Source organism: Pteropus medius, unplaced genomic scaffold, assembly GCF_902729225.1.
Source record: "Pteropus medius unplaced genomic scaffold, Ma_sr-lr_union100, whole genome shotgun sequence".
In the NCBI taxonomy this organism is placed as follows: Eukaryota; Metazoa; Chordata; class Mammalia; order Chiroptera; family Pteropodidae; genus Pteropus; species Pteropus medius.
The window spans coordinates 2,972,967-2,997,446 of record NW_024350922.1 but is presented as its reverse complement, the minus strand read 5'-3'; the positions used below and the strand labels follow the sequence as shown (position 1 = coordinate 2,997,446).

The following is a 24,480-nucleotide window of genomic DNA, read 5'->3' as shown; positions in this document are numbered from 1 at the left end:
CCTCCTCGCCCATTCTCAGGAAAATGACTTTTTTTCTTTTTATTACAATAGTTCAACAGCACCTACAAAACGCTAAGTTGTAAGACTCTAGGAAAAACAACAGAATGAAGAGGAGCATCACTTTCTATTTCTTGCTCCTTGCTCTTATTTGGCCACCTATTCTGGGACTGGCCTCCACCTCTCTGACCTAGACTCTTCACAGTCCCCTTCGCTCATTAGACTCTGGTTATTACTGCCCCCACCTTTCCCATACCCCCGCCATCCCCCTGGAACTTGCCAAAGTCATTCCGGCGGGTCTGTGCTAGCTACCTAGTCCCAGAACCCAGAAGCTCCTCCCCTATCTTTGCAGGGCTCACTACTTTTTATTTAAAGCTCAGCTGAAGTGTCACCAAAAAGCCCTCCGTTAAGAAAATTCTTCTAGCACTATGCATATAAACTCAGTTATAGAGGGTCAGGATTTATGCACTTTTTCTAATCGAAGGGTCCCTAAAATTTAGAAACTCTTATTAAAGTTCTTCAGGAAACACAGTTCCAGATTCAACAAAGGATTTCCAAGAAAATATCAACACAGAAATAGGAATCATTACACTTCACAGTGAAATCCCAAGGACAGGCTGAAGGAGCACGCTACCTGGGGATATTTTTTTAAAACAAGAGAACTTCAACAAAGGGACCTTCTTTCCGATCATTCTTCGCTTCCTCAAATACTTTTTTCACATCTGTTATTGGTTTGTATTCTTTAAAATAAAACTAAACAGATCACATTTTCTCATTTATGAGCACCTATACCCAAAAAGTCAGCTAAATAAGACAGAAATTAGCATGAGCTGACTGTGTCACTGAAGACTTGAGTGCCAGACACGAAGAGAAAAAAAAGTTATTATTGTCCAATCGTAGAAACGAAAAAGTCATACGGAGTTTTCTGTTCTCTGAAGTGCTTCGCGAAGTGTGGGTGGAGAGAAACACAGAAATCCAGAATTAACCTAACGTCAAATCACTTCAGAAAGTTGACAACATGTAAATTCCTCACGCATAAAGTATTTAGAGCGAGAGACCTTGATTCCTGGGCTATGATGCCATTCAGGAATCCTCGCGAGGGCCTTGGAATTCTGGTATCCACAGGAGCAAACGCTCACCTGAACCGGGAGCCACCAGGCATTGAGAGCTACTTCCAAAGTGACACAGCCTGTAACTGAAGTCATTACAAAGCCTGCAATTAAGATATGGGATGGAGTCTGAACACCAAATTCAAAAGAGGTAACCAAGGTACGGCGGGGAGGGGCACACCTCGATTACCACCTAGCCACAGAGAATTAAAGTGGAAACGAGGGATGGGCAGAGGCGGGGATGAGGGGTGACGGGCAATGGGAAAAAACAATACATTTGTCACCCCGGCCCACTTCCTATACAGGATGCAGGCGAAGCCTCCGGCCCCATTACCTCAGGCACAGATGGTTATCGTTTACAGCAAAGGTGCACGGAAAGGCCTTCAGGTCTGAGCCCCTTAATTCCAGGGCTGTTAATGATTAAAGAGGAGGATGGGGGCGGGGAGGGAAAGGAGGGCGGAGGGAGCCGGGGATGCACCCCACCACCTCCCTCCTGGGCTCGCAGCTCACGGCGCTCACCCGGGGCGCAGGACCGGAGCCTGCACCCCCTCCGGGGCAGCTCCGGCCCCCGGCGCCCCGGGCCCGGGCTGAGGGGTGCCGGCAGTGGGAGGCAGGGACAGTGGGTAAGTTTTGAGCCCCGCGGCTGACACGCCACAGGCTCTCCTTCCAGAGGGACCGGTCCACACAAGGCGCTGATTTCCACTCCTCCTCTTCCACCACCCCCCTTTCTCGAAGGTACCCAACCCCCGCCCCTTCAGCTCTCAAGGCTCCCCTTCCCTGAACAACCCCCCCCCCCCCAAACTCACAGCTGCTCCAGAGGTTCCTCCAGTCAAACCCTTTCTGGAAACGACGGCGGCCCGGCGGGTCCAAACCACCTACCATCCCCGCTCGCGTTTCCAGGCTCCCTACCCCCGCCGCCGCCGCCTCCTCTTCCACCACTGCCGCCGTCGCCTCTTCATCTGCGGCCCACCGGCGGCGGCCGCCCGGAGGCCCCGCCCCCTCCATCGCCGCCTGTATCATCACTTCCGGTAACCCCGCGGGCCGCCGGCTCCGGGAGGGAGAATTGGGGAGGGGCGGGGCGGGCGCGCGCGGAGGGCTGCGTCATGACGTACGCGGGGACGTACGAAGCCGTCGCCAAGTAAGGGCAAAGACCACGAGACGGGGAGGGCGCGCTCGGAGGAGCTGGACTGGACCATTGGGGGGACTGGAATGGGGGGGGAAGGATCGCGAAAGGGGTAAAGGGAAACAGGGAGAGGACGAAGTTGGCTATACTGTTGGGCGTCCGGCGGAGGGTGAGCGAGAGTCTGAAGTTTAAGAGCTCCTCGAGACGACCCCCGACTCGGGACGATGAGGCCACAGAGATCCGCCCAGTGGTTTGGTCCGGCCTGGCCTACCGGACCTGCCCGAGCTCCGTCGGCCGCGGCTCAGCTCGGCTCCCAGCGCCGCCTCCTCCTGGCCGGCCTGGGGCTGCGGCGCTCCTGTGGGTGGGGGAAGGCAGGACTGACGCAGCGTGAGTGTAGGGGCTGGAGACGCGGACTCCCGGCGCGGGAGACTGGGGGAAGGGGTTGGCTGCCCAGGGGCAGGGATGGGACGGGGTGGGGGTGGAGGGGTGCGACGTTGCTAGGAGACGCGCTTGTGTGACCCCAGCCGCGCGAGGACGGCTTGGTGTCAGCGCCGCTGGCCTCGGGAACCTGCCCGGGGACGCGGCCCTAGACCTCGTTTGGGGTCGCGGAGATGCCGGTTTGCAGCCCCTCCCAGATTGTTCTGAATCCTTGGATCCCCCGAATGTCAGTGGGAGATGAATAGGGGCAGTTCCAGGGGCGGGAGCGTCTAGCTGGGGAAGGTTGACCCAAACGAGACCCCGTACGGGACACGGAGATTTTTCTAGGGTACTGAGACCCTTAATTCCCTCCTTAATTCCCTCGGTCTGCAAAGAAGGCTTTGCTCCGCGACTTTTTATTCGAGTCCATTTGGAAGTTTAAAAGTCAATGAATAAGGAAGTTATCCGCAAGTGAGAAATGCCCCCCCAAAGACCAGTCACACCAGGTGAAGTGGTAGAAGATGGGGGGCCCGCGCCACTCTGAGGCGGGTAAGGCTGCTCAGGGGAGGCCAGGTTTTGCGGAGGTCGGAGAAGAGGGGGAAACTAGAGAATGAACCTTCCGGGTGGAGAAAAGGGCCAGCGAGGAGGCCGGGTGGCTGGAATAGCAAGAACAAGGCCAAAGTGGTCTGCGATGGAGAAGCGGCAGGGCCTTTAGCCCGGGGTGCGGGTTTGTTATTATGTTCTCGAGGGCTTTAAGAAGGGGAGTGACAGGATCTGATTTCGTGTTTTAAAACATCTTCGTGGCTGCTGGATGGAGACGGGTACAAGTTGTCACACCTCTTCGGAGGTCTGCAGCAGCCCAAGAGAGGTGCAGGCAGTAGCGTTCCAGTCGCCCGGGAGATGGAGAGAATTGCGTTGACAGTGTGTTTTGGAAGTGGAGCTTGCAGGACTTGCTGCTGAATTGGATGTGGAGTATGTGGGGGAGAGAGGGACCAAGGCTGACTCCTCGGGAAAAACAGTTTGGAGGCAAACACCGTAAGTTCTCTTTAGAGCATACTAGGTTTGATCGGTTTGTTAACCATCCAGGTGGAGACATGGAGAATTAGATATGCAAGTCGGGAAAAGTCGGAGAGATAGATAATGTAGGGGTTTATTTCTAGATCACCTAAGCCCTTAAAATCCTGGCGGCTCTACATTTAGAGATTACCCAGAGGAGAAGCCTGTAAAGAAACTCTTGACAGATAAAAGGAGCCCACCCGTCCCCCCACCCCCCCCTCAGCCCCCCCCTGGCTGTCAATATACTGAATAATGGGACCCACAGTCATAATCAGTGAGACTCATCCTCCACTCACTAGCCAGCTTCTCATCTTGGCCATCAGTGCTTTTGGACCGGGAGCCACGTGATTCGTGTCCATTATAGCAAAGCCGACTTTGCTTGTTAGTTGTTTATGTCTGTCTCCCCCACAGAGTATTTCTTTGTGTCCTGCTGGCTCCTACTACAGAGCCTTGCACGTAGGGCCCAACATGTGACTAGAGAGAGCTAGGTACAAACACTGTTCACAAGATATCGGCCATGAACTTCGACAGCTTCTAACAAAGGGGCTCTGGTCCCTGCTGCCGCCGCCGCCACTGTAACCACAATCTCAATATGGTCAGTCTCGCAAAATCGAGAAGAATCAAAAGACCTGGGCTTCAGCTTTGGATCTGCTCCTGACCGGCAGAGTGGCCTTGGATGAACCTTTTTCTTTGAGCGGAAGAGGTTGGCCTAGGTAGAGACTGCAAACTGGCAAAACAGATATTGCCTACAAACATATTGTTCAGCCCACAAAGTGATTTAAATTCTTTTTTAATTTTTACTTGCCAACATTTAAAAATTGGACATCAAAATCCAGATTTTCAGCTTCCTTTGAAAAATGAAACAATCTGTCAATACCAGCCTGAGGTTCCTACACAGCGACAGTCAGCTAGGACCAACGAGCTGCTGCCCCCTTTGTGTGTGGCTCAGTGCTCAAGTTTGCCAAAGGTCGCCCCTCCCTCCATTACCTGCCCACCCCGGTGGGCACTTAATTTGCAATTCTTGATCTAGGGTGGTGCTGTCTATATGTAGCCACTAAGCTACATGTGTAGCTACTTAAATCTAAGTAAAATTTAAAATGCAGTTACTTGGATTCACCAGCCATATTTCCAGTGCCCAGTAGCTACATGCGGCCTGTGGCCACCTTGGTGGATGGCACAGATATGGAATATTTCCATCATCGAAGATGGAACGTGAAGGGTTCTGGGTGCTAATCATTCCACACACATCAACATGGGCAGTTAGGAGCTCGGTGCCTCTGCAGATGAGAAAAGTGGCTCCTTTGATAGTTGGAGGCTACCCGGAAACTGATGAAGGCGGGGCCCCCGGCCCACAGTGAGATTATTTATCAGGTGGTTGGACCACGGGTCAGGTGCTAGAAAGCTCCAGCCCGTGTATAATGTTGCAACCGAAGTCCTTTTGTCAGTTTCCTTATTCATTTCTATAAGAAATTGTCACAAAGGAGGGATTTAAATGTTAATTTAAATTGACATGGTCAGCGTCCTGGGACTTCCCTAATTCCTGTGCAGGGTGGAAGTCCTGGGTAGTGATGAATGAGTGACCAGGGCTGATGTTCAGCTTTGACCTAGTTTTCATCTATTTCCGGCAGGCGCACACCCACACACACCCAGCACCACCTCCTGCTTGTGTAAAGTTGTCGCCGCCTCCGGCTGACCCCTTACCTGGTCTCTGTCCGCAGGTAGGGAAACACATCCTTCCACTGCTTTTGACTTAAGGGACCGAAACTCGATTTCCATTGAGAATTTCTGTCCCGGAGGGGAAAAACAGCTGTGTATTTTTTGGTTACAATAGAGTGACTGGAGTTCCCCTTACAAGTACAGTCTTGTGTCTGTGCTCCTGTGCTGGCGTATTAGAATGAGTACAGCTTAACCTCGTAAGATCTTTTAGGGAATAATTAGAAGTCTTTCAGATGTCAATAGTTTTGGTTTATCCCTGCGTTCTGAAGAACGCCCATATTACATGGCCAACTAAATTCCTTTCTCTTTAGGTGAAATACAAATACAGTCTGCCCTCTCCTCCCTGCCCTTTCTCTCTGACACCATATCGGCACTTTCTGTATGAAAAGACGCTGTTTCAGAGAATAGCTGTGGCATGATCAGGCACACGGCACAGCATATCCTGAGGTTTGTGAAACAAGCGTGTGGCATTATACTTCCCTTTTTGGATTCTAGTAACCGAAAACCGAATCCAGGACAGGAAACAAGTCTGTGGTGTATGTGTGCGTGTTCGTTGGTAGAGGGCAGGGAGGACAGAGGACAGGCGTCTGGGGCACGGTTTAGCTTGGAGGTTCCTGGCTTCAGTGAAGGATGACACTGTATAGGACACGGGTATACACCAGAAAGTTGGGAGCATGACGGACCTTGGAGAAGGGTAAGCAAGGAGCCGCGGGTACAGGAAGCACACGGGCAAGGGAAGCCCGGTCGTGCTCGCTGTCGGCACCTGCGCCGCATTTCCAGTCAGGAACATGCTCTGAGGTCTGAGGATAAGCCGGGCGTCCAGCCGGGCTGTTGACTCACTGGAGAACAATAGCCCCTCGCTGTGCAGGGGTATTAACGATCTGAGGGAAAGGCTTTCGGAAAATCCGTCACCACCACAAAGCAACGCCTTTGCCAGCCCCAAACGCCAGCTGCTGCGCATTTCTCCGCCCCCCTGCACAAAGCCGAACACAGATAAAAGAGGCCCCTTCGTTCCCTCCGTCCGCTCCCTGTGCGAAGTGACTTACGCGGATCGTCTCGTGGATGCTCCTTACGGCTCCTCAGAGATGGTTCTGTCGTTACCCCATTCCACACTCTAAGAAACTGAGGCTCGGGAACACTGGCCTGACGTCATGAGGTCAGGATTTGGACCCAGGGTTGACCGCCCCGGAGCCCATTCCTCTTCCTCACGCACGTGGGGGAGCGATGTCTAACGCCAAGGCAGCCGCCGTCCACTCTGCCATCCACGGTCAGAAAACCTGTCCACTTCGGCATCATAAGAGATGTTCGGTTCCCTAGCAATTTTCCAAATGGCAAAACTTTACATCATAATTTGCAGGGTTGGTTTTGACCCCTGGTCACTTGGGTACGAGGAACCTTATTCCCCAAAAGGGTTGTTTTTCAAGAAGAAAAGTATCAGAACCCCGTGTTCCTATGTTTGGTTCTAAGCGTCATGGAAACTAAATCATTTCAGTCCAGTGGACAAACCTTAACTGGCCTTGAGGAACTGGAGAGTGAGAGTTACTTTTTTTAATTTTTTTTTTAGGCAAGGCAACCCTTGCGTGACCTCACAGATCGCAAAGACCTTGTCAGCTTACAATCCCTTATTTTTTTATATTTTACTCCTATAGCACCCGGTCTTCCTAGGCGGTCTCCCATCCAAGTACTGACCAGGCCCGACCCTGCTTAGCTTCCGAGGTCAGATGAGATCGGGTTTGTTCAGGGTGGCGTGGCCGTAGACAAGTGAGGGTTACTTTATAGCTGTGCCGGAGATGGAGCCGATAAGGCCTCCTCCCCACGTCCATGCTTCACGCTGACAGCCACAGCGCCACTCTCAGAAACGTCGTGGAGGCTTAGTATTTTTAAATGCTCTAGGGTCTTCATTTGGGACACCTGGCCCAGGTACCATCGCGTGCATCAGGATGGGAGTGGACATGAGCGGTGACTGTTCTGAGCATCAATCGATTCTTCTAACGAGTGTATTTCAAGCCCCAACTGCACACCAGGCCTAGGAGTGTGACGAACGAGGCCACGACGCACACACCGCAGAGGAGGGGGAACCGAGCAGAAAGTTAAGTGGAGAAGGGTGAACGTCACAGCAGACAGGACTGTGCCGGAGGCGCGCGGAGCAGGGACGCCGACCCCGTGTCCGTGTGGAGGGCCCGTGACCCACAGTGGGAGCCGAGGGGTGACAGCGGCCGCACGAGGAAGAGCTGCGGGTCGCTGCCTTCGTTTGTCAACAAGGCTCCCAGCTCTAAGGAGACAGGGCCGAGGGATGGGACCGGCCACCGCTGGTGCACAGTGACCACGTGAGACCGTGATTCCCTGTGGGAAGTTCCACGGCCGCCACCCTGTCCCCAGCCCTCCAAATCGAGCACTTGGGAGAGAAAGTTGATCATCACATGGATGCAGCACAGGGCGGATGTCACCGAGTTGGATGCGGAGGACCAAGTCTTACGAGAGAGAAGAGGATCCTTTGGCAGAGTGTGGAAAGAATTCAACACACGCCGAAGTTAGAGTCAAAAGGAAAGTTTGTTAGAAAAGGGGTGACACCCCACAGACAGTGTGCGCCCCTCTCAGAGGCAGAGCGAGAGAGACGAAGGGAGACTGGGAAGGGGGTGAGCAGGGGCTGCGAGGGACCCAGGGCAGTCAGGGAGCGCGGTTTGTACGTCATTCTTTAGTTCCCATTCCCTTGGACATGGACGTACAGGGACGGAGGAAGGCGGGTATGGAGCCCCAGGGGCCCGCCGGCTGCTCCCAGCCTGCAGGCCATAGGTTCCCTGTGGCCTTAGCCATGGGGAATGAACGCTTTCATTTGTGTAGGGAAGACACTCAGAGACTCCTGTCCCTGTGTCCCCTTCCACGGGCGTGGGGAATGGGCTGTCAGCATCCCAGCAGGGATCGGCCCGCAGATGTCCCCGGGGCCTGGCCGCGGGCGATCAGCACCTGGCAGTCCCCGAGGGCGGCGTGATCGACATTGTGTTCTCTTGCCTGCTCCCTGCATTAACGTCACGTTCATTCATTCGTTCACTGGGTGCGATGAGAGAAAATGCCACCCAGGGCAGGTCGTGAAGGAGGGAGGAGCCCCTCCCCCCGCGGGCGGGCCTTCCCTGTCCCTTGTCGTTGTGCAGCCTCGTGAGCACCCAGCGTGTGGAAGTCTGACATTCCTGAGACTCGCGTCACAGTCTATAACCCTCCTCCGGGACGGGCGTTTTCTTCTCAGCTCTCAGGCTCCCACGGGTTCAGCCGGGATGGTCTCCCCGAAGGCGGGGGAAGGGCCAAGCTGCCGGAGCCCCTGGCACTGGCGGACCTCGCCACCGCCCTCCTGGGAAAGCACGTGTGGACGCGCCGGGCGGGCGTGCGGGCGGAGGGGGCTCTCGGGGTCCGTCCAGACCCTCCGCTGTCGCTCTCGCCTGGGAGCACGAGCGGGTGGTGCCGTGGTGTTTGTTTATTTTTTTATTTTTTAGGAGATTCATCACTGCGCATTATGAGTCCCCATTACTGACTCCGAAATAAAAACGGGGAGAAGCTTCTGGTCGGGGAAACGCGCATCCAGGGACTTTGGCCCCTGAGCCCGGCTCTCCTGTGAGTGCGGCGGCATCGGACAGGGCTCTGCACCCTCTGCAGACTGGTAGGATCGTTAAGAAAACAGTTTGGGATCCGACACATTTTAAGAGATACACATCAGACCATGATACTCCAACTTGCTCAACACCGCCAGAGTCAGAAATTGCTTTTTTTGTCTGTCCTCTGCCACGAGCGTGTAAGCTCTAGGAGGGCGGGACGTGGCTGCTGGCTCATCACTGTGCCCCGCGCCTGCCTGCGCCTGGCCCGCGGTGTGCACCGCGTAGACGTTGAGTGGATGACGCCTGGGTGGGTGCTCGCGAGGGACGTGTGGATGTAAGAAGCATCCAAACCTGTAGAGAATTCTCGTAAGCCTTTTCCTGAGCCAGACCGATGACAGCTGCTGAGAAGCTAGATACATGTTCTGGAGAGAGACAGTTTTGCAGTTTCTTTTATGTATTTGGGGTTAAAGGGGGAGGCGTAGGGAAGAGGAAGGACTGAAAGCAGAGAAGGTGGGGTGGGGTCATGGCTGGTGGGCAGGATCAGGTTCTCTCTCTCTCTCTCTCTCTCTGTCTCTCTCTTCCCTTTCTCCCTCCCCCCCCCCTCCCGCCTCCTCCCCCCCCCCCTCCTCCTCTCCTCGAGTGGTTATGGCTTATAGCAAAGGCGCATTAACCTGGATGCACAGAAACCATGGATGGTGTTTGCAGAAGGCAAAGAAGGACCTTTTACTACAGGAGCTACAGGCCTGGGGCGTGACCGCCCTCTGTGGCCTGCCCTGCGAGGAACTTAGGATCGGATCTCCCTGAGAGGTGGCTTTCTGTGGGACCCCTTTTTGGTCCTCAGTAGTGTGAGGCCTGCAGGCCGGTGGCGCTGCGCTGAGCCCCAGTGTCTCTTCTGTGACGTCAGCTCCCTCCTGAGTGTTGGGGACGCGTTGCTGCAGGGGGTGGAAGAGCAGAGCCGTCCAGCCACGTGGGCTCCTCCGAAGGCGCCGGTGTGAAATGCGATCGTTATAGGCACCAGCGTGTGATATGATTGTTATAGGCGCTGGTGTGTAATGTGATTGTTATAGGTGCTGGTGTGTAATGTGATTGTTATAGGTGCTGGTGTGTAATATGGTGTTATAGGCGCCAGCGTGTCATATTAAAGTAGGGCAGTCACAAGGGCAGGTGGTATATGAGAAACGTCACAGAAAGATTCATGTCATCGAGGTACAGAAAACGCCTTTTGCTCGCTGTGGAAAGGGAATGGAATTGTTTAGCTCCCTTTGTCACAACTGGCTAAACTCTTTCAACAGCGGGCAGAGGGCGGACACTCGGCTCAGGCGCTGAGGTGGAGCAGCCTCTCAGTGACTGCAAGCTGGGGTTTGAATGCGGGCCCCGCCCCCTGCTAGCTACCTGACGCCGAGTCACTTCGCCTCTCTGCACGCGCCCCTCCTTTTAGGAGACAGTGGTGTAGTAGCTCCCTCACGTGATTGTCGCAGTGAGGACGGGAGTTAAGGTACGGAACGCACCTAAGGAAGCCTCTGGCACAGTGAGCGCAAAGCAGAGGCAGCTTCTGTCGTCACCCCGGTGAGCGGTGAGAAGGGACGATGAAATCGCAAAAGAGCAGTAGCTGGCCGTGGCAGGCGCTCTGAGGGGACGCGGACAGCGTCTACCGGGTGGGGCGACAATGCCCGTTCTAAGTGGGCGGCTCAGCCGGGACAGACCCCGAGGCTTGACACAGCGGCCGCTCCCACGCTTCTGTGTTTCAGACCCCACGTCACACTTTTTACCAGTATTCACCTTTGCTTTAAACCAGCTGAAAATGTTTCGTAATACAGTTATTTAAAGGAAGCTGCATCAGTATAAAATGAAAATCACTTTTAAATCATGGGCTTGATGGGCTATTAAAAACATTAAAAGAATCACAGTAAGAAAATAAGTGTTGATATTGTACATCAAAAGTCACCTCCCCAGCCAGTCTTTGGGACTCCTGCGTAGGAGAATCCCCCAGCTGTGAGTGGAGGCCACGCACTGCCGGCAAGCACACAGTAGGGGTTTGTTTGGTCATGCACCAGTCCTTGCGAGGCCGTGACAGGAGCGGGGGTTGGTTTCAAGCCACTGAGCCCTTCGGAAGGAAGACCCAGGGGAAAGGCGCTTCTCCTAACTAAACAAGCTGCTGATGGGCCAGACACAAACTCAAACCGAAAGGAAAAGAGCTTTCTCAATTTTTAAAAACATGGCTGACTTTGCTTCCAGAATCGAGCTTTCTGTAGCATTATTTCCATTTATTCAGCCAGCGTGTTGAACGCCGTTACACACCTCGCTAGGTGCTGAGAACTCAGCAGCAAATAAGAGGGATGTGGTCCCTGTCCCCATAAAGATCAGAGTCGAAGGGGCAGACAGACACTACAAACCGTAACTTGAGTGATGAGTGCTGCAGAGAAGAAATACAAAGGGCTGTGAGAAGGTTCAAGAGAGAGAGACGCCTCTGATGTGCGTGGCGGGGGGAGGGGCCGGGTTTTTGGACACATCACGTGTTTCCCCTGGGAACCGAAAGATGACTAGGGGTTGATCAGGTACCACGTGGGAGGGAGTCGGGGGAGAGCCTTCTGGAAAGGGGGGACAGGTGGGTATGTACCCCCAAGGATTCCCTCAAAGAACTGGAAGAATCCAGAACGAAAGCGTTTTTTCCTCGCCTTCTTGCCAGGAGCGGGAAGGGAATGAATGACAGGCTCCCTTGGTGGTAGCTCACGGTGCGCTGCGGGACCCACGGCGTTGTACCCTTCTCCCCGAAAACCGTCCGCAGCTAGGTTTTCTGGGTCACCTGGCCTCGCAGAGGGAGCCGTCACTTATCTCCTTTCGGGATTAGGTTTCCAAATACTTAAACATTAATTAAAGTGTTTTGAAAATAGGCCTATTAAGTACCCATTGTCAGTTCCGCTTGTTACCTTGAGTGCCCTAATTACGGGGCTCCCGTCAGGATTATGGGATCTGATGGTTACAGTTGGAAGCTGAGGTTCTTAGCCCGGGGACGGAAAGCAATTAAAGTCAGACTTTGCGGAAGGTTGGAAGGTTAGAAGGTCGCTGCTGTTGTAATGGGCCAGCCCTCCCCCACCTCTCCGGTGCCATTAAGTCCAGGCACTTAATGACGGGAGTGGAAGTCAGTGACAGGCCCCCTGCCCCTTGCGGGAGCTGGCTCACGTATTTTCATTATGAAACCGTGGGATTTTAGCGCGCGTCAGAAACTCAGAAGTCTGTGTCCTTACCAGGAAAGATGTCATCATCTTATCTGGGTTTTCATTAACCATTAGCCACAAACCATGAGGCTCTCTCTCGGTTGGTATGAATTCCTTTTAAGCATTTTCTGACACATCGTGGACATCGGAGTTGGTGTTGGAACTTTTGAATTGGGTGAAATCGTGCTTTCAAGCTTTCGTCAAACGGTTCAGCCTGGGCTCGTTTCCTCATTGCTCAGGAAAGGTCAGCAAGTGGCCAGTCGTCTTGGAAAGAGGAATTCTCTGTAAGGTGAACTCTGTGCAGGAACTTGGAATTTCTAGGTAAACACGCCTCCTTCCAGATCCCACCTGTATCCTGTACCTGCCCGAACTCTCATCAATCTAGGACCACCCCACAGTGCACGGTGTCGTGTTACGCCCCCTGCATGGGCAGAACTGGGTCCTGATCCCAGGGTGGCCAGCAGCCTGCTTCCTGTTTGAGGGCAGCCGGGACGGGACGCGTGATGGGCATCCTAGCGCCCGGTCCTGCCGCTCACTCCCCACCTGCCACTGTTACAGGCGGCGCCTCTGCCTCTCCAGGACCCTCCAGTGGTGGGGCTTTTGTTTTTTTCCTCTTCCCTGAATTACTTTTAGACACAGCAAAAATACTAAAGAAACAGACCAATGTTTTTGCACAAGTGACAGAAAAAGGGAACACCCGATGTCCGCTGGGGGTGGGGGGGGCATGCACGGGGGTGGGGTACCTTCATGCCGTGGACAGCCGCAGCGGGGCTGTGTGACAGCAAGGGTGGGTCCGACCAGCACGGGCCAGAGCAAGCGGTGGGAAGACGTACGACCTTTTACACGTGACGTTCTTAAACTCGCCAGGCAGTGCTACCGCGTGTTAACGTGAAGACACGAGAGAGAGATTCAGGGTCGCGTTTCCTCCTAGGCGAGGTACGGTGGGAGTTTCGGCGACGTCTAAAATTTGTTCTTTAAGGTCTGTTGTGAATATATGGCTGTCAATTATGTTATCCTCTCATGTTTTCATATATCCGAAATATTGCATAATAAAAAATGATGATAACAAGAACTTAATTTTTAAAAATACAGTTAGCTTTAGGGAATGTATTTGGGTCGGGTCTCAGCCAAGTCCTCGGAAATCGAAACTGACGTTTCAGACTCAAAACCCAGAGGGGCCACAAGAGCTTCCGTCGTCACAGAGACCTGCAGTTGCACCGACCGTACAGCCCTTACGTGGACAATGTCTTCAGCAAGGTTATGGTGAACTGCGGGGTTGTGACCTGACAGCGTCAGGGTGGGCTAGGGCCTGCAACACACGGGTTCAGTCTTCATGGTACTCACATTTTTGAAAATAATCAATTAGCGTCTTTTGAGAATTTATATTTAAAAACCTGGACTGCCATCGGGGACATGTCCTCCCCAGTTGGCCACTGTCCCCACCCAGCCAGGTCTCATTTTGTTACCTGCCAGGCCCTGGAGGAACTTGAGTTTGTAACCCCTGCACTAGATTCAAGTTCTCACTTAACTAGAAAACTCAGTAATTCAAAATGTGCCTTCTCAAGTTAGTGATGTAATTTTACCAGGAGATGCACTAAAAGCGTCATTCCTGAGATATCCTGGTACAGGATCTACCGGGTTAAAGACTTGTAAACGGGTATTTTGGTTCTGACATGTTTATAAAAATGGCTGTCATGGCAAACAGCACCGTGGAGCGACTCAGCCACGGGGCGATGCAAGAGGCAAGCTGAGGGCTGGCTGGTATTCCCACGGGGCCATTCCGGCAATGCTACCAAGCAGATTTGTTGAGAAAAGGCAATTATTTCTAGGCTAATTAAAGAGCCTGATTAAAAAAAAAATGTACAACTGCCTAGCTGCCTACTGTCAAGTTGAATTTTTATGCAAATCTTCCCTCTTCTGTTTTGGTGGGTCTGAAGATGACGACAGCCACACGACAAGAAGTTCTTGGCCTCTACCGCCGAATTTTCAGGCTTGCGAGGAAGTGGCAGGCGGCATCCGGGCAGATGGAAGACACCATTAAAGAAAAACAGTACATACTGAACGAAGCCAGGACGCTGTTCCAGAAAAACAAAAACGTAAGTAGGCCTCCGTCGGAGGTTGCAAGGAAGAGAGCAGTTTCTCGTCTGTTCATTTCTTTTCCGTCCCCAAGTTGAGGGGACCGAGCGAGCAGCAGAAGTCACGGTGGCGGAGCGTGGGCAGGAAGCGGCCAGAGGCGCAGCCGAGCCAGCGTGCCCGCCCTCGGGGGCAGAACCCGGCCCTGTTTCTCCATGAGGTTCCGGTCTCGCTCCAACTGGTCAGGGGTCCGGCGTCCTCAGAAGACCCCACGAGCCGGGTGACAGGAGTCCGGCTGGTGACAGTTGTCAGGGGCAGAGCGGTCCCTCCACGCCGGGCCTGTGGCCGGCCCCGTGCACAGGAGGTGTGCGTGAAATTGGTGTTTCTCGGTGTATGATCTACTCAGAGCGCCCACGGAGGACCCCGTTCAGTGGGGAGAGACGAGGTCAGGACACGGGCTCCCTTCACGACCTGGCCGTGAACTCGAGCCTCGGGCTAGCTCCCAAGTTTGCCCTTTGGGGCCAGAGGACGGGTAACGCAGCGCTCCCAGCTAGGGTAGCGGAACCGCGTGCCCAGGTGCCGGGCCCAGAAGCCAGCTCCGAGGGGCTCCTTCTGACCGGTCCCAGTACGCCACGCAGCACTGGCCGTGGGCTCCCTGGGAGCGGGGGGCGGGGGTGGTGCGGCGGCTTTCGGCCCCGGACTGCCCCTCGTGGGCCTTGTGGGTTTAGTGCTGTCCCTGTCCCCCCGTGAAACGTCCTGACCATCTCTCTGTCCCTCGATCTTCTCTAACCCATCTCTGTCTCCTCCTTGGCCCTGTCTTCCTGTGCACCCCGCTGTCAGCCGAGGGGTCGGCCCTCAGCGCCCAGGCCCAGGGAGCAGGCAGCCGCCTCGCGGTTCCGGCCGCGGCAGCCCCGAGGACCCCTCCCAGGCGTGCGGCCCCGGGGAGCTCCTCCTTCCCGGCCCAGGTCGCCCGCGTCCGTCATCACGCCTATCCCCACGCTGCAGCGCGCATTCTCCACGCAGCTGTCTGCGTGCCGCCGGGGCCCAGACCCCGAGCGTTTCAGAGTGAGAGGGAAGAAGCCCCCACCCCAGTCCACACCCCCATCCCCTTCTCGGCACCCCGAGGCCTTCCTGCTCTGCGGGGCCAGCCTGCCTGTGAAGCGGTTCTGCCTCTAGCGCAGACGCGCGTGCCCCGTCGGGGGCGGTGTCCCGCTGCCCCCGAGGCCCCCTGAGGCCCTCACACCGTCCCGAGGAAGGAAGCCACACACTGCGAGTACCGTTTCTGTTGCGTCCTTCAAAACACAGCCTGTTTTGCATATATTTAGAATGAAATTATTAGTACATTTAATGACTTACTAGTATACATAGAAATCAGCGTAAGTACATATATGGGACCCGTGGGCTCAGAAATATTTCTTGAAAGTAAAAGATGTCTGAGGAGTTCACAGACCCCTGACCTGGACCTACTCTAAGGAGTTGGTCACACTCTCTTTTCTTCTTTCTTTTGAGCCTCCCCGGCTGGCCGGTCAGCTCCTCAGGTTCTAGACGTGTCACACTTCCCTAGTGTGCCCCTGGGCCCTGCCTTGTGCTCGTCATAAATCAACGAGCATCGACAGGTTCTCTGATTCAGTCGGCCTTCTCCGGGAGCCCCTCTCTGCCTGACCGGACCCCGCGATCCCCCTGTGCTGAACTCCCTGACTTTGTCACCGTGCTGCTTCTGTAGCTTCACGTGTCAGGGTTGCTCTGCCCGGGTGGCAAAGGCGGGGACCGCGGCCTCCCCGTGTCCGGCCTGGTGCTGGGGGTGTCGCAGCACTGAGTGCCCCGTACGCCCTGCAGGCTCACCCAGGGGGTCACCACTCAGGACCCGTTTTGTCATGGCAGTGATTGACCCCGCATTCGCCTCTGCTCGAACTGCGGGTGTGAGCCAGAGGGAGGCGTGTGTGCCGGTGACGACGCGTGAGGAAGATGATTTTGCGCTGGGGGGAGGTACATGCGTTTTTAACTTTAAGACTTGTGCTCGTTTTACTGTGTATTAGAAAATAGAATATCAGGCCATTTCACAAACGCTGCGCCTTTAGGAGAGAGTCCATTTAAAGAAAAAGTTTACTGTTAGTATGGGTGCTGTGTAGATACAGCACACTCATGAGGCAGCCTCTGGATGACTGGATTTGGAGAGCTGTACCCCAGACTCGTCTCGATGGACAGGGGAGCCCAGGAGCCCCAGCCCACTGCCCAGCACCTTCTCCGGGCTCCTTCCTCCCCGTCCCTCATACAAACTAAGTAGTTTCTCGTAACCTCGCTTGCTGTAAGAGCTTGATGATCATCCAGAGGTGGCGCACAGACCGCTCCGAATCGTGGCCAAACGGGAGGGAACACGGATGTCTATACCCAAGGCGAACACCAGAGCAGCAGCTGCTGAGAAGCGCAGAGGTCAGAGGCACAGCCTCTGTCCCAAGGGACCCAGCGGGGGTTCTGTGCGTTGCAGTTCCTGGAACTCTCCTCTGTGCCAAGAGGTGCCACAGGACACGAAGGCCCTTGGAATTTCCGAGAGGCCAGCCCAGACTTCCCTGGGGGTGTCATCGGGGCTGATGCAACCCCAGCTCCGCTGCGAGGCCCACCTGCAAACGCCTCACAGAGCCACGTGGTGACTCATTTTCCGTCCTCGAGTGAAAGGCGCTGTCCCCTTCTCCATCTGGCTCTGTGCTGCAGAATGAACTTTGCATTCCTTTCTCTGAAACTGGACTACCACGATTTGACAATTTCGTAATGTCAGAAGTCATTTCTTTCCCTTACTAATGAGCGAGGCAGTTCACAGTTCAAAACGAGAGCTGAATCACCCTCCAGAATCTCACGCAGCGGTGTCTAGACAGTACTCGCTGAGACCGCAGGGTCACTTTACAGTTCGATCGGCTTGAGGAGGGTGTGAAGGAGCACGCTCACTCAGCGTCGGTGGGAATGTAATTTATAGCTTGCTCGTGGGAATATAAATTCCCCTTAAAGGTGTAGTCTGAATCTAGCGGGAATATCTGTGAGAATTAAAAACGCATAAACATACACCCTTTGACCCCATAGTTCTCTGTCTGGAATTTTTATCTTTTAGATATATTTGCACGTGAGCCAAAAGAAATTTAGAGGGATCCATAGCACAATTGTTTATAATGGCAAAAGATTGGAAATAACCTAAGTGTCTGTCAGTAGAAGACTGGATAAATTACACTACAGCCTGCTGTTGGAATTTGGTGCTGTTAAAAAGAATGGGCCAGCTTTATATGTGTAAACGTAGAAGGACCTTCAGGCTGTTAGTGGAAAAAGCAAGGTTCCGAACAAAGCAAGGTTCAGAACAAAGCAAGCTATCGTTTGTGTAAGAAAAGAAAACCTAAGTATATGCAGGAGTGCTTATATATGCCTGGATTATCCCTGGGGGGACCAACGAGAAACCGCTGGTAATTGGTGTCCCTGAGAAGGGGAGCTAGGACAGAGCGGTGAGAGGGAGACTTCTTTTTGATAGTATATCCTTTGCTATCGTTTGAATTATTTTTTACCACGTGCTCATATTACCTATTTCAATAATTTTTAAAAGTTTAATCCACAGTAAATGTCATATTAAATTGCTTTTGATTTTTCAAACATCAGTGCAGTGTGCTGCACAGAGGACGCACGCCCAGCTCCGCGTGCGCTAGGAGCTGCTCACAGCCCGCTCTCCGCTTTCACAGCTCACGGACGCACGCCTGATCCAGCAGTGCATAGAGGAGTGCACGGCCAGGATCGAAATCGGACTGCACTACCAGATCCCGTACCCGAGGCCCGTAAGTGCGACCCGTGTTGGCGTGCGGTGGGTCCGTGTCCGTGTCAGCCCAGCCATGTCCGGGGAGCGCCCCGAGAGGGCCAGCGCTGGCCGAGAAGTCGGGAGCTGCAGGAGGCGCGCTGGGAGCCGGCCGTCCTCGCATGCCGCCGGCTGTCACCACAGCCCCACGCGGCAGGGCAGGCCCCCTCCCTCCCGTACAGGAAAGCCAGCTCGTGCTGACGCCGCCTTTCACTGTTTTATGGAAAAATTTGTGTTTTCCTTATTGCGTCCGACAGGTCTGTTGTTAATAAAAGAACAAAGTTCAAACATTAAAGGAATGCATCATAATGTCAAAGGTGAAAATTGTCAAAAATTCACACCCTGTGCAGAGACTGCCATCACTGTGGGTTCTGACTCGATGAAATTGCCAATACTCTCCTCTTGACCTACAAAACCAGCAATTTCGTATTGTATTGGTTCAGCCTAATAGTTCAGTGATACATCCTCATAGCCTCTTCTTACTCATGCACGTATTTTTATTTATTTATTATTCATTCATTCATTCATTCATTCATTTATTTTTTTACTTAAAGTACCTGGGATCCCGGGCGTACTGTTTGTTGCCTGTTTATTTTACTTCCTGTCTGCTGGACATCGCTGCCTCCACCTTTTCATGGGGTCGCACCGCATGCCTGTAAGAAGGTGCCGCAGCTCAGCCAGCGCCATTCGGTGGGCGCCGACGTGGGTCCCGGTTCTCCCCTGCGCACAGATCGTGTGTCCACACGCGTCTCTTCTCACCTTCTTTGCGTTCTCATCTCACTGTGAACCGTGGCCGTTTTCCCCTCCATGCAGGCAATAAAGAGGAGCACACGCTCTGGGATCAGACAGATGTGGGTTCGAATCCCGGCGTCACCACTTAGCGTATACTCTTGAGCAAGTTCTAACCTCCGGGCCTCCGTTTTCTCATCTGTAAATGTGGACGAAATTCCTTCCGAGGTGATCGTAAGGGTTAACGTGTGTAAGGATTGCAAGCATTAACGAGTCTGTGGATTGAGCGCTTAGCAGAGAGCACGGTATTTACTAAATCCTCGGTGAACATGAGCTGCCGTAATGATTATCATTCTTAATATTATTATTTCTCTTCTTATCCAGATTCATCTGCCTCCGATGGGCCTCACCCCGCTACGAGGCCGGGGCCTTCGCAGCCAGGAAAAGCTGAGGAAGCTTTCCAAACCAGTGTACCTCCAGTCTCACGATGAGGTTTCCTAGCCCGGAAGGAGGTTGATTCCCCTGCACGATGAGCCCGCTAGGTCTGCACTATAAGCCAGATGACAAAACCCTTCTGCCTGACGAGGGGCAAAAATTGGAATATCTTCTTAAAAACCTCCAAAATACTGATTCTCACCGCGTGATGTGTGCTGTTTGTCAAGGCCTTGCCGCCTGAGCAGACGACACCAGTCCTAGAGGCTGCGGACCGCATATCCTCCCCAAAGCATCATTTAGAAGCAAGGCTGAGGCCCATGGGAGGCTTTTCCTCGGAAGACCTCGCTGGACACGCCAGCCGACACACAGACGTCACCCAGGTCCTGGAAGTCCTCATGGCTGCTGTCAGACGATACACCGCCCTCACAATAGTTCAGGCTGCTTTTTCAAGTATCAGATTTGCTTAAAAGTGGGCTTTTTGTGTGTTGTCTTTTGACCCTTCCAATTTCCAGATAAACCCTCCTTAAAAAGTGCATCATTGGATTTATCATGGTTTTTCATGGAAATTTTCTATGAGTCCCATCCCCGCCCCCGACATAACACATACACAAAAGTGCGTCGTAGTTAAATGCATGTTTGCTTTGTCTTTACAGCGTGTAATTACTTGGGATGCACTTAGCCTCTGAAAGGCTCACTTGAAACTCATACTGCATTCATTATGAGTATTTTACCTTGACATAATTAGAATGTGCAAAGGCCAAGCTGGCTCTCAAATGATGTCTAAGCAGAAGTGGGACAAAGAGAGATCAGAACACCAGGGCGCACACCCCGCATGTGTGGGGTCCGGTGAGACCCCCCATGGGAAGTCAGTAGAGGTCTGTAGCATTCCCTCCACTTCCAGAGAGGATGGGCGTCACCAATAAACACAAATCTCTCTCGATTTTCGTCTCGGTATTCTTTTCCAAAATGGCCTTGTGACCCACAGATGCAGCAGCTGACAACTTCCTGTCCGTACCTAAATTTAGGATTCCCTCGTCACACAAATCCTCAAATTCAAAGTGAGCACTGTATTTCCATCTCGAAACCTGCTCCTGTAAGCAGGGGTTTGGCGATGACAACGTATAACGTTATAATAGTATGCAGAACAGAGCTTTAAACTCTACACTACGGTATCAGTGGAAGAACAGAATATGCATTTAACACAACTGCGGCGACAGGCCTTTGCTGAGGGGGGCGGAGGCGAGTCAGCATGCTGGCTAGTGTGTCGGCCACGCCATGCACCGCTGCTCCACACAGCCTCACGGTGGCGGCGTGCCCCCTGCCCGTGCCGAATCTCCCTGTCCGGAAGTGGTTCTGATGCGAGGACCTCTCCCGGCGTGCAGGGCCTGTGGACTCAAGCCGACTGCTTCATCCAGCAGTCAGCCTACGAAACTGCTCCATTCTTGCTTTGGAGTTAGAACCGGCTGCGCTGGACCAGGTGGGTCCCTGCCAAGGTGACTCTGACAGCAACTTCTGTCTTACTCTGTGGCGTGTAGGAATCACCTTTCTAACTAACCGCCAGGCTAGTTAGTCTCTAAGCATCTTCCATGTGCCAGGAGTGTTACCAAAATGTGAATTTTATATGCCTACCCTCCTTTGTAAGGATGCGTGCTCTGTTACATAGCAACATAATTGTTAATTTACTTCCAAACCTTCCACGTAACCTTTGTTTGTTTATAATAGCTTTTTTTTTTTTTCATTTTCTCTCCGAGACTATAAAATCTCCATCTTTGGTCTTTTAAAGGCAGAACCTGTCTCCCCTGAATCCTCTCTTTCAATGAAACTTTCTTCCGACACTGAGCGAGGACTGAAAACTGGTTAGATTTTTAAAGAGCAGGGACTAACTTGGTGACAAGATTTGTCTGATGTCATCTGCAAAGCTATTTATACACAGGGCCTATGGCTTCTCACCGAGCTGATCTTGGGTCACCTCTGCCCCAGACTCCAGCCTCTAACTGGCCAGGACCTCTGAAGAACACACTGCTCTTTCCTAATGTGGTCATTAATTGGTGTTAATGAATATACCACATTGGTCCCGATAGAAAATGACCTCAAACTCATGGCAAATCTTTTCAAAGTGGAGGAAATTTTTTAAATTACAAGAATTTAATCCATTGTACAGAAACATTCTGTCCCTTGACCCCTAAGGAATGAGAACGGCCACTCCCTGCCGCCCTCAGCTTTTTGCCGCTGAAGCGGGAGTTGTATGACTGTAATTAAAATTCAATTGTTCTCTTAACAACCCCCTCAGTGCCTTGCCGCGTGCGGTGAGGCTTATCTGACCCGTCCAGGATGCAGGAGTCTGGGATCCTGACCACCTGCCCATCTCACATGACTAACAATCTTGTTTGGAACGATAAGGCGGTTCCAGGAATCTATCTTTCCTGGTTTTCTTTCCTCTGTGGAAAAATTGTGTTTCTGGAAAAAAAAAAATAGCTATTAACCTACCTGCTTTGGGCTGAAGGAGACTGGCTCCTCCTGTCTGTCTCTTCATCGCCTCTGGCAAGATTCGGGGGACCCCCTTTGGCACTTCATTTCTGGGGTCCCAGAGATGACTTGCTCACCTCATAATTCGGAGTCCTTGATCAGAATTCACTGGGGCTCCATGCTCTCATGACGAAATAAGGTTTCGGAGTGTGTTTATTTGACTCTCAGATGCTTTCTGCATTCAGAAGAAATCGAAGACTCCCAAGTCAGGCCAGACACATCGAGACTCCTGGACGGCCTTACATCTTGGCTCAACTCTGCACTGACCGATGGAATGTCCTGAAAGGGACCACTTGAGCCAAAGAGCTCCACGAGCGAGTCAGCAGAGAAGTAACACAGCAGGAATTTGATTTTTATCTCCCTCGGGACTCTCTTCCAGCTGGCCTAGGGAGGACACAGTGATTCTCCAGAAATTTCTTGGACGTGGTTGAAGCTAATCTCTTCTGAGACTCTACATCCTCGCAACACTGCCAAGTCCATGGCAGGAAGGCGGCACGTGGCCAAGAAAAACACGCCGGGTGCTAGAGCCAGGCAGACCTTGGCTCCCACCCTGGCTCGGGCGAGTGACTCAGTCTCCCCGAACCACCAGAGGGAGAGACATCGTGCCCAACATAGGAACAAGGAAGACGTCCGATGGCCTGGGCACGAGCCGTGGCACACAGTAGGCACGCAACAGTTATGGGTTCACGCGCGTCTCCTTCCTTCCAGAAATTTCGGCCCACGGGTACGGTCCCGGCGCTGCCACTGGCCAGTCCACCACTTGGGGCCGGTCACTCTTCTAAACCTCCATTCGTGCATCTCCAAAACGGAGACAGCGATAATGCCCACCACATACGATGGCTGCAAGAAGTGCATTTAAAATATATGAAGAGCCTCAAAACAATAAAAGTGGCCCAAGCCTCTCTCAGCCTCTGAGAAGCCCTGGCGTAGGCCCATGTGAAAGCCAAACTCAATGACAGAGCGAAATAATGAGGAAAATAACAACAACTGCAGGGGAGCTTGGCCGCACGGCTGACGGGCCAGGCTGCAGAGCCACTGCCTGCGTCCCGTCCAGGCGCCGCTATTTTAGCGGTGATCGGATCTGGGCGATATCGCTTACCTTCTCCGTGTCATGGCTTCCGTAGCTGTAAAATAGGATCATAACAGTGACCCGCCTTACAGCCCGCTCTGAAATACCCGGCTCACAGCAAGTGCTCAGTTAATATGACTGTCATCATCATCACCATCAGCACGTCACGTGACTCTCAAGAAAGGAAAGCTAGATTGTAGTTGACAACGGAAGGCCTTTTATTTTCCGTGCAGAGACTGTCGCCGTCAGTTATCCAGCTGGCACAGGGAGGCCACCCCTCGGTTTATCCAGTGCTTCTGGGGCCTCTCTGTCGGCAGTTCGATGGAGAGGACGTAGTTGGTGGAGTGGCCTGTGGTGGACAGGGTGCCTCTGCGGGCACTGGTTTTATAGACCGGACACACGTAAACGTCACGATGCTGGAACAGCGCACTTTCCCCAGGTTTCAGCCAAATGATGGGCAACGGGTCATAGAGGATTTTGGGGAGAGACTCCCCAATCTGCATCGTTTTCCTGTCCCAACGGGCACCTTCTAAGAAGAGTCCCTTTATGTAGGCGCCGTCTTCTGGGCTGCTCTCCATGACCGTCTCCCGTGTGGTTACCTGGAAGAGAGGAAGCTGTGAGCGCCATGACCTGCCGTTTTCCTCACTGGGGCACCATTAAGAGGCTGGAAAAGTGCCACCTGGCTGCAGTGCCTGCCTCGCCCAGGATGTACCTCCCAGTAGACGGGGGCTTCAGTGACAATGTTCCTGCCTGCCACACAGGGGCCAGGTGTGACTTCTAGTCAGCACGCTGCCTTTACTCACAGAAGCAGAGACTACCATGTTAACTGTAACTAAGCGACCATCCCTCGATACAGTGTGGGGTTAGTCACGTGCATGCCGGCAAAACCGTTCTCTGGGGGGAGAAATAAAGCCTTGGTTTGCCATTTTGGTCCATTTCTGTGATGTAAAGACCCCACCATGGTCAACGTCAGGTCATCAGCTATTAACGACGCGTTCCGGCTGGCTCTGGTGAGTTGGTGAGAGCCGGCACCAGCACACCGCAGTTCAGAGTCAGAGGTTGTACCTTTGACTCCATTCCTCTAAGTGCAGAAAGTGGTCTCGGGGTGCGGGGGACGACGGCGAACCAGAGAGCACAAGCTCCACTTGAAATCATTTGAATTCTAGTCTTTCTGTTTTTGTGAACATTTCTACTTCTGAGTACTTATTTCTATAATAGCAAAAGGGTATTGATTTCTGTATCGTTAACCACTATCCAGTCACCTCACACATTCTCCTATTAATTCTGAAAGATATGTTTTCAGAGTCTCTTAGGATTTCTAGATACATAATCATTCCTACATCAAAAAAAGAGGATTTTATCTTTTTTCCAATGTTTGCACCGGTCATTCTGTTTTCTTATGGCATTAATTGTGGTTTGACATTGTCCTCACAGGCCCATCGAGTTAAGTTTATTCACAAACTGAGACCTGGGGCCACCAGTCCATGACCTCTGAACCGGATGCTCTCAGAGGGTCTTCCCACGGTGCTCTACGTAACAGCCCACCTGTAGTATGGACAGGGCGATGCTTGGCCACAGGCATGTCCTTTAACCTATGCCAAGCACATG

The 24,480-nt window shown here is 52.9% G+C and overlaps 3 protein-coding genes and 1 pseudogene across 23 annotated transcripts in view; 1 reads left to right on the top strand and 3 right to left on the bottom strand.

The window, feature by feature from the left end:
• Positions 1–2,099, bottom strand: part of DCUN1D3 (defective in cullin neddylation 1 domain containing 3) — a 28,896-nt gene extending 26,797 nt beyond the window's left edge. Inside the window, exon 1 of one of the 3 annotated variants that reach the window (XM_039840301.1) lies at positions 2,016–2,099. The gene's annotated coding sequence lies outside the window, so the exon portion shown is untranslated. Of the gene's footprint in view, positions 1–1,912 lie in introns of all 3 variants that reach the window. The other 2 variants (XM_039840300.1, XM_039840299.1) reach the window with 2 other exon arrangements.
• On the top strand, positions 1,074–20,213 carry LYRM1 (LYR motif containing 1). Of its 19 annotated transcripts, XM_039840312.1 has the most exons (6): positions 2,497–2,616; positions 12,457–12,538; positions 13,085–13,153; positions 14,155–14,313; positions 18,004–18,096; positions 19,227–20,213. In XM_039840312.1, the coding sequence occupies exons 4-6, from the start codon at positions 14,155–14,157 to the stop codon at positions 19,341–19,343; spliced, it is 369 nt and encodes a 122-aa protein (XP_039696246.1). In that variant the 5' UTR covers positions 2,497–2,616; positions 12,457–12,538; positions 13,085–13,153; the 3' UTR covers positions 19,344–20,213. The 19 variants fall into 19 exon arrangements, with proteins under 19 accessions (XP_039696240.1, XP_039696252.1, XP_039696238.1 ...); XM_039840306.1 differs by lacking the exons at positions 2,497–2,616; positions 12,457–12,538; positions 13,085–13,153 and adding exons at positions 1,074–1,257; positions 1,412–1,493; XM_039840304.1 differs by lacking the exons at positions 2,497–2,616; positions 12,457–12,538; positions 19,227–20,213 and adding exons at positions 1,569–1,729; positions 2,007–2,134 and having other exon boundaries at positions 17,924–18,050.
• Positions 7,059–7,177, bottom strand: LOC120584575 (uncharacterized; annotated as a pseudogene).
• The window catches only part of DNAH3 (dynein axonemal heavy chain 3), a 143,260-nt gene continuing 138,623 nt past the window's right edge, over positions 19,844–24,480 (bottom strand). Inside the window, exon 65 of the mRNA XM_039840277.1 lies at positions 19,844–23,471. Coding sequence (XP_039696211.1) covers positions 23,118–23,471 — 354 coding nt within the window. The 3' untranslated portion in view covers positions 19,844–23,117. The remainder of the gene's footprint in view (positions 23,472–24,480) is intronic.